This window comes from Colletotrichum tamarilloi (genome assembly GCF_030869305.1).
Source record: "Colletotrichum tamarilloi strain Tom-12 chromosome Unknown Scaffold_65.1, whole genome shotgun sequence".
NCBI classification, from domain to species: domain Eukaryota; kingdom Fungi; phylum Ascomycota; class Sordariomycetes; order Glomerellales; family Glomerellaceae; genus Colletotrichum; species Colletotrichum tamarilloi.
Genome location: NW_026849447.1, coordinates 55569 through 69153, shown reverse-complemented (window position 1 = coordinate 69153; position 13585 = coordinate 55569). Strand labels below are relative to the sequence as shown.

The 13585-nt window shown below is 54.3% G+C and overlaps 3 protein-coding genes across 3 annotated transcripts; 1 reads left to right on the top strand and 2 right to left on the bottom strand.

Annotated features, from left to right (window-relative positions):
• Positions 1 to 283: 283 nt before the first annotated feature.
• On the bottom strand, positions 284 to 1362 carry CTAM01_11632 (nitrilotriacetate monooxygenase component B; the record flags this gene model as incomplete). Its single annotated transcript, XM_060527643.1, has 2 exons — positions 284 to 421; positions 514 to 1362. 2 exons carry the CDS (start codon positions 1360 to 1362, stop codon positions 284 to 286), a joined length of 987 nt encoding a protein of 328 aa, XP_060377684.1.
• A 1994-nt stretch (positions 1363 to 3356) lies between these two features.
• Positions 3357 to 7843, top strand: CTAM01_11631 (metallo-beta-lactamase superfamily protein; the record flags this gene model as incomplete). Its single annotated transcript, XM_060527642.1, has 2 exons — positions 3357 to 3616; positions 4561 to 7843. The coding sequence occupies 2 exons, from the start codon at positions 3357 to 3359 to the stop codon at positions 7841 to 7843; spliced, it is 3543 nt and encodes a 1180-aa protein (XP_060377683.1).
• Positions 7844 to 9365: 1522 nt separating this feature from the next.
• CTAM01_11630 (cellulase) lies at positions 9366 to 10967 on the bottom strand (the record flags this gene model as incomplete). The annotated part of the gene is made up of 4 exons (XM_060527641.1): positions 9366 to 9992; positions 10051 to 10664; positions 10725 to 10839; positions 10899 to 10967. The coding sequence occupies 4 exons, from the start codon at positions 10965 to 10967 to the stop codon at positions 9366 to 9368; spliced, it is 1425 nt and encodes a 474-aa protein (XP_060377682.1).
• Between the last annotated feature and the right edge of the window lie 2618 nt (positions 10968 to 13585).

Here is a 13585-nt window from a genome sequence, read left to right as displayed (position 1 = left end):
GAGTGCAGTGGGGGGATTATCTTGGAGTTTTCATGGGCAGATAAGAGGAGGCAAGGGGATATATATACCATGTATTTACGCGCACCATTTGTCGCATTCTATATATCCATCGGTGGCCGTGATGATGACGGGCCGCCGCGTTTTGTCTGGATGCGACCTAATTTCTATGTATTACATCTTGGGGGCGCATGCGCATCGTATTGTTGTTGATTCTCTCTGACGCCACTTTTACCTGGATAAACAACTGTGCGTCTTGGTTCTTGAATGACACTCCGTTGAGTCTCTATTGCTTACTCTTCTTGAGCTTCTCATAGCCTTCCTCGCCACCAATGTTGCCATCCCAGTCGGCTCTCGGGATCTCCAAGACCTCGGTGGTGCGGCCGTAGGTGATGCCTCCTAACCTGCTGACAGGGCGGAGGACCTGAGGGATATCAAGTTAGATTCCAGTTTCCAACGAAACCCACCCAGAAGAGCTGGGGAGTCCTCCAAGGTTAAAGATGGACAAAGACTTACAGTAGGATCGACAATGTTCTTCTGCTCATTGATAGCATCCTCCCTCACCCAAAAGTTGACGCCCTCAATAAACGCAGTAACACCGCTCTTCTTGCCCGGGGTAGCGCGCGAATCCCACTCTTTCACAAAGTCGAGCTTCCCCTCGACGCTGAAGACGGCCTCCTTCACACGGGCGGCCTGAACGTGCTTGCAGTCGTACACGGGCGTCAACCCACTCACATCCCACTCCGATTTCCCGTACGGCGCATTAACGGACGTCGAGTTGGCGGCCTCGAGGAAGCCCTCGGAGATGATGTTGATGACGCACTCTTTGCTCTCGAGCAGGCACTTTAGCGAATCTTTGGGTTTCTCGATGGATGCGGCGAAGCCCACGACGAACATTGGCGGATCGTGGTTCACCATGTTGAAGTAGCTGAACGGCGCTAGGTTCGTCACGGTGCCATCTGCGGAGCGGGTGGAGAGGAAGGCGATGGGGCGCGGGGTGATGGCGGAGATGAGGAGTTTGTAGTTGAAGCCTGCCGGGCGGCCTTGGGCGTGGGGATCGATTGCTACGTGCGGTGTTGAGAGGCCGGGCTGGCCTAGGGGGTTTGCGCCGGAGCCGAAGGACCAGTCTGGGGAGATTGTTTTTGTGAAAGTGATGGAGGCTTCGGTGTTGAAGGGCGGGCGGGTGGATTCTACGGATTTGAAGTCTGGGTGGGGGTTGTGGGTTGCTTGGGTTCCGCCGGCGAATTTGGAGTTGTTTTGGGACGTCATTGTGAGGGTTCTGGAGGCTGCTGTCCTTGAGAGTGCGAGCGTGGTTTTGTTGGTGATGGCTGGGAGGAGGGTACGGAGGGCGGTGCGCGATGACATTGTGGGATGCGGAAGTTGTAGTGGTTTATATATCGTCGGGATTACGGAACGGGAATGGAGGAGGAGGGCGCAAGCCAGAATTGCGATTGCGGGATGCGGGAATCCACTTTTCACTTGCTTGACGGGGGGGTAATGGTATGGACGTGGAAGCTTTGGGTTTGGTCTCCCCTTTCTTTCTGGTCTACTTTGCTCGCTCAAACTTGCGGCATGTTGCTTACGGATGCTTGCTTTGCTAGCTTACCTGACCTTGCCGTAAGGCACCCGATACCTACCCTGAGCCGGACCCCCCTTTCCAGTTCTCGGATGGTGGAGTAGATGCCGAGGGGGAGGGTAACGGTAGTGGGGTGACGTGGAGGTTCACACCAAAAGTTCACCTTGTCGAGTTGTCACCAACGAGGGGCATTTGGAGGGGTAACGTGCAGGGACCGGGGTGTGGTCCTTGTCCCTGATGATGCAATTGACTGAGTGGTTGGGGTCGCTTGATGCATTACCCGGTGATGAATTTGACTGGCTCATACTAAGGTATTTGGAAATATATCTACACCTAGTAGGTCCCTTGACGGGTTCCGGTTCGTTTTCCACATGGCGATTGACAAATTGGCTATTGGTAATTAGTTATCGTTCCGTCCGCTGGGCCGGAAGAGTGTCGGGGGATGGAAATCGGAACTCGGAAGGGTCTTGGGTCTTGGGTCTTGGGTGATGGGTGCTTGCATGTGGAGAGAGAAGAAAGACTAGCCTTGGAGCGTGTGGAGGAGGTCCAAGTGCCTGGTTGATAAGATAGAGTTATCAAGATAAGCTTCTTTGTCAGCTGTCAGGCACACACTCAGGTGCAGATAGGTACTTCCTTTTTCACGAGGAACCTTTCCAATGGAACACATGCTTTTCAGGAAGAGGAGACATGAGTGCCTAGCTGAACATTTAAAATACACGTAGGCGGACTAGAGATGGCGCGATATCTTGAGGTCAGAGAATGCAAAAACACCACAGTCTCTCTCTTGTGTTTTTGATCGATTGGCGAATCATCAACTCTGACCTTGAGGAATTTCAAAGCACCTGATTCTGAGTTTGGAGCGGGGCTCTTTGGCTGTGTGCTTGTCTCTGCTTCTTATCTCTGGAGCACACAGGCTGTATATGCTGCCCTGGGCTTTTTATGTTGTTGAGGGCTGGTTGTAGCGCGTGTGCGCATCTGCTCTGAGATGAAAGTGTCTCAACGGCCGAGCGCGGGGGCGGTAGCACGGGAGATGCCAAGCGATGGGATGCGAGACGCTTAGCTCGAGACACGGATTCGATGGGTTTGGTAAAAGCCCATATGCAGATGAGTGCATAAGTTTCCATTGAATTTCGCGTTGAGGGCCAGAGGAACGTAGAGACGAGGGGATTGGAGACAAGTGATTCCTCTCCAGAAGGCATTGGTCACCAACCTTTGGTATGGATGATCAACCAACAGGAGAAGCTCCGTGGGGGGACGGAAAGCCGCCTCAGCACACTTAGGTGTTCAGGTATTTCCAACCCCGTCACTAGGTACTCACCGTGCTCTTCCATGAGGTCCCTAGTATGTACTTGATTACTGCTTCCCCCGCCATTCCCGTCAATTGGGCGCGTGGCATGGCGGCCCTCCTCCGCAGCGGGCATTGGCTCTGTTTCGCATGCAAGGACGCACCGCGGCGGTCGATGGAATGCCTCCGGGTGTTTGGCCACGCCTTTGCAGGAATGGAACGCTAGGTGCTCTCTCCCACGTCTACTCTGATTTGGGTGGGGAGCAGGTATGTGCGACCTCAACAATCCGAGCGTGCGTGCAGATGTATGTACCTTGGCCAAAACGAGAGATATATAAGGTATATGTCGACAAGACGCCCTCGTTCAACCTCCATAGCTAAAAAGCTAAGAAAAGAACCCCCCTCTGAACTCGAAAGAGCCATCCCTCAAGGGAAGAAAAGAAAAAAACACCTCTTGAAAAACAGAGTCAACCGCCAAGAACTCCAGTTCATCACATCATGAGCGCAATCCGCTCCTCGTCATCAGCCCTCCTCCTCCTCGGAGGCGTCGCAACCCTACCCGGCGCCGCTACAGTCCGAAGCCAGTTCCCGCAGCGGAGCAGCACCACACTCTCCACTACCACGGCAGAGCAGGCCGAGCTGGGTTACATGCAGCAACCACTCGGCCCCGCCAGCAGCCGAACCACGACCCACACTGCCGGGAACGCGAAGCGTAGCGGCGGCGGTGCTTCGGGTCTTGGATGGCAAGCTACACAAGCGTTATGACTGCCCCGGACGGCGGCGCAGGTTGTCACCATGTCTACGACGACGATTCAGGCGGCACCATTATCGCCAAGGGTGAGAGATAGAGGTGCCGCGGCTGGCTTCCGGTATAAGTCTGCCGAGGAGGTTGTGGCGGTTGTTCTTGGAAGAAATCAGCAGTATCAGAAGTACTCATTCTCGCGGCCTGTGAGGAGAGATTAAAAAGTGGTTAACTGGAAGACTTGGGTTCATCAAAATTGCTGGTCAACGGTCAGAGTAAGGGAACTTGGCGTTCAAGGAATTATTTGGCGAAGAACGGTCGCTTTCGCAAGATTGACTTTCTAGCGAGCGATGCGGACAGAAACTGTCTGGTGTCATCACAAGGTATTGGGATCATCGATGGGGTCAATGGTTATGGGATTAGAATACCTAGAAGATGGGCAAATTTAGAACGAGATTCACGATGTCCATGTTCATGGCCCGTTACATTATGTAATCACCCCAAAGATCTCAGGCAGATCTGACAAGAAATCACGTGCATCTGATAAGCTCTTATCGCCAAAGGGTCCTTTTCTGTGGGAAAGTTTTTTGGCCGACTGCAGTCACTCCCCGTCCCGTCCCACGTCGCCGCAACAGTCACCAAAATTCCAGCCAGTCAAGTCGATCATTTTTTTTTCTCCGTAGCTGCACGCTGCCCCTTCTCCAATGTGTTGATATCCACCAGTTAATTTTTTTGGTCGTCGCCCGTTTTTTGCCCTTTTTGTGAGCCTTTTCTGCGCTCCCCACACTCCTTCAACTTCATGTACCGCCCATATACCCAAAGGCATGTGGCGCAAACATTGAATAACTGTTTCCCATACACCTCGCTGTTTCCCCGGAAAGGTTCAGCCAGAGCCCTGCCATCTCCGTTCCTCCGAGCTGTCTCCTCTCGAGTGTCCTACCACAGCCGATCCAATAACAGGAAGCCAAAGCCTGTAGATTCCTTGGCCGACGCCTTTGAGTCAAAGTTTGAGAACAGGGTCGACAGCAAGTTTGATTCCAAGTTCAAGCTGAACATTGTCGATACCCGGCAGGCAAAGACTGGGTTCATCAATAGAGAAAACGGAGCCAAGCGTCGAACCTACAATAAGGACGTCCCGCTCGCCACCCCGAATTCTACCAGGACACCGTCCGCCGCTTTTTCTCGACGAGACGCCGAGCCCTTTGGCAGAGACGCAGAACCCTTCCGCAAAGACGAGTCCTTTCGTAGAGACGAGAAGCCTTTCCGCCGATACGAAGAGCCTTTTAGCAGGAATAAGGAACGCTACCACCGAGACGAGCCTTTTCGCAGGGACGACAGAGACGAACCCTTTCGTCGCGACGAGAAGCCTTTTCGCAGAGACCGGCCCTACCGTAGGAACGACGAGCCTTTTAGCAGGAAGAAAGAACGTCGCGAGCCCTTCCAGCAGAAATACTCTCTGAACACCAACAAACGCGGCACACGCCCACTGCCCACGGCAGATTTCTTGGCCTCAATCGTAGGGCACAAGCATCCCGGTGGTATCGCTAGGAGAGACGTTGTCCGTGGTGATCCAGAATCATTCCCCAACAAGCGGGTTTTCTGCATACCGGCCAATTGGAACAAGGTCTCGGCGAAAATCCCAGACTCTTGGATCTACTGTGCCGACTTGATTCAGGGGCCAGAGGCGGAACAGACACACTATACAAAGTTACCGCCGGCCGGAGAGAAGAAAGACATCCGCGCCGCCATGACGAACTACTTCCAGATCGCGGCGACGCCGACGGCGGATACGGGCCCGGCCCTGATGCTGCACTTTGATCAGCGCCGCTACCTCTTCGGCAATATTGCGGAAGGAACACAGCGAGCGCTGAGCCAACGTAAAGTGAGCTTGGGCAAGCTGGAGGTCATGTTTATTTCGGGCGCAACTATCCAGCAGAACACTGGCGGCATGATTGGCATGATGCTTACAGTCGCGGACGTTCTCGACGGTAGCAGGAGAGAGGTGCACGAGAGGAACCAGGCGAGGAAGGGCACGGGAAAGAAATTGATCGCGGCCAAGGGTCCCGAGCGGATTGAGATCCACGGTGCCCAGAACCTCGCATACTCTGTCGCAACAGCGAGAGGGTTCGTGTTCAGAAAGGGACTTCCGATTCGCGCCGTCGAACTGTACGAGGATCCGAGAATCGCCGACCCTGACGCCACCACTCCTGACTGGCAGGACGAGCTCATTCAGGTGTGGAAGGTACCCATCGCCTCCGACCATGTCAACCAGTCCCGTAAGAGAAGCCACGAGGTCATGACGGCGGAAGATGAAGGCCTGGCGAACCCAGCCGGTGCTGTTTCCGCCAAGGAGCAGGCCGTCATTGACCGGGAAGCGATCAAGGGCGTTGTTGAGAGCATGTTCAACTCCAGCTGGACCATGGACAAGCTGTACGAGACAAAACTTTCGCAGGTCCAGCTTCCCGCCACCATCTTTGTCAGAGAAGACGGCAACATCAAGAAGTACCAAGGTCCCATGCCGGGCGGCGACGAGCCCGTGCCTGACCTTGACGTTCTGGTGCGGTACCCTTGGCCGGCGGCCACGGTTGAGAAGTTGCCGAGCGCCTCTATCTCAAACACTGCCGTCACCTACATCGTAAAGAACAAGGGCCGAAGAGGCAAGTTCAATGCAGCTGCCGCGAAGGAGTTGGGTGTTAAGCCCACTGACAACAAGAAACTCACCGACGGAGTGTCTGTCCAGGGCAAGGATGGTATTACCGTCACGCCTGAGATGGTTCTCGAGGCGCCGATCAAGCCTCAGGGCTTTACAGTCATTGATATCGCAGACGCATCCTATATTGACTCGTTCCTTGGCAGACCAGAGTGGCAAAATGCAAACTTGATGGATGGCGTACACGTCTTCAACTGGATCCTTGGGCCGACCGTCATCGACGACCCGAGAATCCAACAGTTCATGAGGGAACGACCGGATGTCCAGCATCTCGTCATGTCTACCGATACCAGTCCCAACATGTTGGCGCTGGATTCCTATGCCATCCTCCACGGCTACCTGAGGCAGATCGACCCTGACCGCTTCCCGCAACTTGCCTTCGACAACACCGTCCGGGACCTTTCGCATATTGGCTCCAACGTGGAGACTGCTCGTGTGGGCATGAAGGCGAAGCTGTCGCCAGCCTATGAGCTCGTCAAGGATGAGATTGTTCCCCCAATCTACAATAAGTTTAAGGGCAACGGAATGGAAGAGGGAGTCATTAAACTCGCCAAGGAAGCCGCAGACAAGATCAAGGAGCCTGCCTTCCTCAAGGATATCGAGGAAGCGGAGAAGGACATCCCGAATCGCGACACGGAGATCATCCCTCTCGGCACCGGATCTGCCGTGCCATCAAAGTACCGCAACGTCTCGGCAACCCTAGTTCGGGTACCACAGTACGGCAACTACCTCTTCGACTGCGGTGAGAACACCCTGGGTCAGCTCCAACGAACGTTCGGAGCCGAAGAAACAAACAAGATTCTTCAAGAGACACGCTGCATCTTCATCAGCCACATGCACGCCGACCACCACCTCGGAACCGCACGCTTCCTTCGCGCCTGGAACGAAGCGACCATCCACCTCTCTCCCCAGCCTCAACTCGGCCTCATCGGCCCCGCCGCCATGCAGTACTTCCTGATGGAGTACAGCCGCATCGAGCCCATCGCCTTCGGACGCGTCAAGCTCATCCGAAAGGGCCACTTCTTCCCCCACGACGAGGGGCGCCTCCCCACCGACTGCCCTACGCGCCTTGCCTCTGCTCAGCTGGTCCCCGTAAACCACTGCAAGGATGCCTACGCCGGCGTGCTGACCTGGCCGTCGGGCCTCAAGATCGCCTACTCGGGCGACTGCCGCCCCAGTGAAAGGCTCGTTGAGGCCGGCAAGGGCGCGACGCTGCTGATCCACGAGAGCACCTTTGACAATGACAAGATGGGCGACGCGGTGGCCAAGAAGCACAGCACGCTGGGCGAGGCTTTGAAGGTGGCGAGCAACATGGGCGCGCGCCGCGTGCTGCTGACGCACTTTTCGCAGCGGTATGCTAAGCTGCCGCTCGTCGAGGACCGCAAGACGGATGATGGTGCTGATCAGGCGGTGTTGATGGCGTGGGATCAGATGAGGGTGAAGTTGGGCGAGTTCCGCCAGGCGCAGGCTTTCTTGCCTGCTATCAGCCGCTATGTGGAGCATGATGCCTTTAGGCAGGATGCGGATGAATAGAAAACAAACAACACCACTCATACTAATAGACTTGGACACACGTGTCCTGTTACAATTTTGTACCTTTCATTGCACCTTCTGCTGTTCAAACTCATTATAATTGCCAAGTACTAAAGATCTCGATGGATCCAAGAAGGCAAAAGAGTTCACCCCCTCGGTGCTGAACTGGGGGCTACATCTTTGGTGCTCATGCTGGGATTCAGACTCGGGTGCTTCGCTAAGCCTGTCGTTGAGTAGGCTGGTTGGCGTTTTGATTGTTGACCTTGGACCACTCCACCACCCACGCCACAGTTTGGCCTGACCCCCGACCTAGAGAGCGCCTGCTGCGCTGGTGACAGAAATTGACTTGGAGGGGTATATGAGGGTTTCGATTCTCCGCGTATTCGGGTTGTGTATTCAGGTGGTGGAACTTGGGGAAGGAAGGTCTGATCTGGGTGAGGCAGGTGCGTCACCGTGGAGCAAGAACTTGGGAAGGAGAAACGTATACCCACTTGCTAGGTGCGTGGTGACTTCCGACTTTGTCGAGGAGTATAATCGAATTCGATCACGTGGCTCACGCTTACCCATGTGATACCTTACCATCCGTACCCCGGATATAGCTACCGGCGCGAAGTAGGAGCATAAGGTACCTAATGAAAGTAAACAAACAACGCGGCCTTTGTGATGGCTCGCCTCTACGACCAAGGAAATCTGTCATTTACGCCGGCGAGGGGCAAGACTAGGCTTAGAGACCTGATGATCAGCAACACTCCTAGTTCGACATTGGAACCCTCAGAGCTGTTCGCTATGGAGTATTGGAGCCTTTGGGGGTTTTGGTGGTGATCCTCGCTTTAGAAGTACCCTTCCTATCCATAAAGGAGAGAACACCATGACGGGAGCTCCATCTTGGAAGGCGGGTGGCATCACAGCTAAGTCTTAGTACGCAGCATGGTGGCTGGGGGTCAAGACAAATAGAGAAGGAAGGACGCGAAACGTGAAATATCAGATACCCTGATGCGTAGGATAGCAAGGTACCTCAGGCTCCAAAGTATGCCGGAAGCCATCACGGTTGCTCAAGGAATACGCACACTCCACATCCCCTATAGCTGAGCAAAGTTGGTCTGTCTGTCGGGATAGGCGAGACCCTCCACGTTGGCCGATTGGTCTAGCGTGTGACTCTCGTCTACAGATCGCAAACTGAAATTTATTTAAGACTTCCGCGCCCAGCGTCTCGCGGAAGCACCATATTCTGCCATTTTGCCAGTTCGAGTCTTTTTTTTCATGATTTTTCTTTTGCTTACAGGTATCCTACAATAATACATGTGGATATCCTTATGTTATTTTACCTGTGATTGTGGTGCTGATGGCTCAGCTTCTGTAGGAAGAAGGTGACTGTCGACCGAGTCCCAACGGGATAGTCTGCCATTTCTAGGGGTTCGAATCTCCCTCGAGTCAACTTTTTCTTTGGCCCTTGATGGTAGTCAGATGATTGGTTTTTCTTTTCTTCCTATCTGCTAATCTCCGAGATATCAATGACTTGGTTCTACAGGAAGAAGGCGACTGCCAAACCGAGTCCCAGCAGACTATCAAGCCCTCCTAGCCTCGACCCCGCCGCCGTCGGAAGAGGAGACGAGCTCGTCGTCGTCGTCGTCCCGTTCCTACCGCTCCGAGCCCCGGTTGCCGCCGGTGGTGTCGGCGTAGAAGGGTCTACCAGCAGCGTGGTCGGCATGCTCACAATCGTCGTCGGGGGCGCGATGCCCTCTTCATCGCCGCCGCTGCTGCTAGGTGGCGGTGCCGAAGTCGGAGCTGAGCTCGAAGCTGAGCTCGGAGGTGTTGAAATAGCCGCCGACGCGGACCGGGTAGTAGCAGGAAGCTTCGTCGGCACCAAGGATGCGATGGGCTGTGATACTGCTGCTCCCGCCGATGACGATGATGATGAAGCTGCCGGTGGTGTAGCAGGCGTCGAGACGTTCTGCTCCGTGTTGGCCCAGGTGTCAAGGACGCACTGCTTCATCAGGTTGTTGTCGGTGTATGTGTTGCCCGACTTCTTGGGCGTCAGGCTGAGGACGTAGTCGGTGCTGAAGCTGCCGGCCGCCCAGCCCACGAGGCCGATAAAGACGTCTGAGTTCTGGTTGATGAAAGTGTTCTGGGCGCAGAAGCTTGTGAAGCACTGTATCCTTCCGTTAGTCATATTACCCATTAAAGAACAAGGAAATCGATTGACGTACCGAAGCATCGCTCGAGGCGCCCGTTTCGCTAACCAGCCCCTTTCGTCCCTTGGCCCTCAGGAACTCAGCCACCGTCCTGAAACTCTCGACATTGTCCGTCGTGCAGGGCCTATGCGTGCCGCTGTTATCCTGATCAAGATACTTGTGCACATCAATAATCAGATTATCCGTCGTTCCATCGGGGTTCGTGATCGCGGCCAACGCCTCCGCGCTCCCGCTGCTGACAAGGAACTCGGCCGAGTTGAAGTTTGTCCCAGGTAGCAGAATCATCTGCGACGTCGCGCCGGCGCCCCTGATGGCGGTCACCACTTTCTGGCACGTCGCCGCCCAGAGCTTGACGTCGAGGTCGTGCGGCTCGTTCATGATTTCAAAGACGACGTTGGCGTTGTCCTTGTACTTCGTCGCGAGCTGCGTCCATAGAGACACGAATTGGTCGTCTGTCGGCCCGCCTTGACCGATGATGCCGCCATTCCAGCGGGCGAAGTTGTGTATGTCGAGCATGCAGTGCGCGCCGGTCGCGAGGCACTTTTGCATTATCTGGTCGTATTTGCCAAGGTTGGCGGCGTTGAGTTGGCCGCCTAGTTGGTTGTTAACGAGGAATTGCCATCCGACGGCTGTTGTATTGGATGTCAGTATTAGACTCTCAAGGTGAGAGAGAATTCAAGTAGACTGACGAAGTCGAAACATGTTGAGCTTGTCGTTCTGGACAAAGTGGTTCATCTGGCCTTCGCCGTCGCCGCCTCCCAGTGAGCTGAGAGGCAGCTGGACTTTTCCCGTTGGACAGCTTCCCTGGCATCGAGTTAGTCTCGAATTGTTGGATGAGATGAGATATCGAGGGAAGGGTCTACATCAATCTCACAGCCAAAGTCGGCACCTGATATCGCGACTCCCTGTTGGGCAAGAAAGGTTAGACACATTGGTCCGAAGTCTTGTTGTAGATCATATGAGACTTGCCAAGAACTGCACCCTAGCGCATGCTGCCGCCGTCAACCCCAAAAGTGTAAGTGTCTTTGACAACATATTCGATACCTAAGCGAATGAAAAAGAAGCGAAAGTAAAAATAATCTGATGATGTTAAAAAAAGAAAGGACTCAATCCGAAGAATCGAAGGAAAAACTGCGGTCCAAGAAGCGAAGGGCAGCACGAAGCAAACACGAAAGGGGGGCTTTGGTTGCAAGAAGGCCTGGGAAGGAGGATCAAGAATCGTCTGTACGTAAGGCAGCGGGGAGCCGCATGACATATCTACTACCGGCAGGCCATCGACAATGCTACTTTGGAAAAAGGGAGCGTCCAAGAATAGTAGTCAACCCATGGGCTATATGACATGACACCAGCGAACGGGATGGCGGGACCGAGAGGTGAGATGTGGACTTCTTTCCCTACCCCCCTACCCCCCTTTCTCCATCATCCACAAACAGCCCAGCTGGAGAGGCACTGGAGGCCCTGGAGGGGGCAGTGAACCTGCGAACAGCAAGTTGGCCGTGAGTAAATGGCCCCAGCCTGCCATCCGATGGTCGTTTCTGTGCGACAAGATTCATGCGGCGAGCGCCACGAAGCCTGGTCGGACGAGGGTCTGCATCAGACGGTGGGAGTTTCATGTGCGGACACCAAGAGGCTCCCTAGGGTGATCCGCGTCCCGTTACCACCAGGGCCCCAGACACGCGATCGTCGGGGTGGGTACTATCAGAATGCAGCCCAATATGAGTGGAAATCTAGCGATTTGGGGATAGGTCCGGGGATAAAACCGATCCGTCACTACTGTTCTACTCCGTACTGTCCTCCAAAGTCCAAGTTGGGTTGTGAGCCTCAATGAGAGAAGGGGGAGGGGGAGGGTGGGATGGGGCGCGCACGGCCTCGGGAGCGAATGGGAAGGGGTTCTCGGGCTGACCGGGAGGCAGAGGGTCGGCGTTCCATTGTGTCGGTTTTCGATTGAATGCGGGCTTGGCTGAGGAAGATTGCTATCAGTGTCGAGCCTGTAGTCACAAACAGCGCAAGCTTCGAGACACGCCACAAGCCTCGCAGTATGAGATCGCCAGACTTAATGCAGGTCTTGCGCGAGTATCACGGTGCTCAGCCAAGGTCCAGATCTTCCCGCTGCCAGTGGGCGAGCCGTAGTGCGGGGTCACTACCGGCACGCCGTTGAGTAAAGTAAGTATGCTTTGAGTGTGGGAAGTGCTCGGGTAGCAAGCCGGCAACTAGGCGCCCTTCTGCATTTGTTAGTTATCAGCACAGAGTTGATCCGAGATCGAGAAGCTATACCATCTCCAGCTTGTCGTAGCTACTGATTCAGAAGAGAGTGTCGTAAAGCTTTGGCACTAGCGAGTGACTGGAAACACACAGTTTACATCGGCGCTGGCCACAGGGGATTGATAACTCTTGCGAGAAGATCTGCGCCTGAAGCAAACACTCGCCGGCCGTACGCGTAAGAGGCCAGTCCTTTAGATCACGCAGAGCTCTTTGCAGAAATGCAACAAAGACCCACTCGGGCCGATGATTTAGGTGTTTGACTCGGGGTGTTGTTTGTCTGGTTGATCCTGCGTCCGAGACATCGTTGTACAGCAGCAGTTGTTGTACCACTCGAACTGCACCGACAACCACCCTTCATCCTGTCATGGGTACGTCTGCTTGTCAGCTTCGCGTCTGGAAGAAGGCTAAACGTTCAAGGCCAGGCTCAAGCGCTATCCCTTGGGTCCAGCGTCTTTTGGCGGACATCCAGGGACGGCCCTGGGATCCTTAGACTGAGCCTCCAAACTTTAGCGCGCAAGCACTGACTGGGTCAAAGAGACATCCCAATGCCGCGTAGGATGTTTGTTCTCTAAGTCGACCAGCAATGAGAACAATGTATTTCTGAAAGGACAGAGTCCTTTGGGAGTAGTGATGAGAATTTGGCCTTCTATCGGTTGTTCTTTCGCCAGGATCAGAAAGGAATTGCTCCTAGTAGACCTGCCGCGAGTTCCAGAAGCCCTTGAAGTTTGACGGGGCAATCCACGCAAGTCTCACTGACGAGGACTCGAGTGCGCATACACTGCCTGGGAGGCAACAAAGAAACAGTGGTCTGAAGTTGGCAGTGAACTCTGCGATTTGGCAACCTCGAAGAGAAGAAGAAGTGCTCCGTGTGCTTGAGCCATGCGTGACCGAGAGAAGAAGTCCTCCCTCTGGATTAGCACCATTCTTTCCCACGAGACCGGCTTGGTTACATAAGCCACCATCAGCTAACTTGATGAAGTGGGCACGGAAACGCCTGCCGGCCACGTGCCGGAGGTCTCATCGAGGTTCCGCCATACATCGGAAAATGTCAAGATAGAATTCTGAGGTATTTGAGGTATTTGCGAGAGATTCGGCAAAAGACTCATGAGAGTTGTCAACCGATAGCGGACCTCATACATCCGCGTCTCTTCGCAATGACTACCAGCAATGGTGACATTGTGGGGCCGCGCGGGGAATAGAACGATAAATACCGGATGTCCCTATATGCTACATATCGCAGAGACAACACATCTTGAAATCATCTACATCACTGACAACGCGGCTGTAT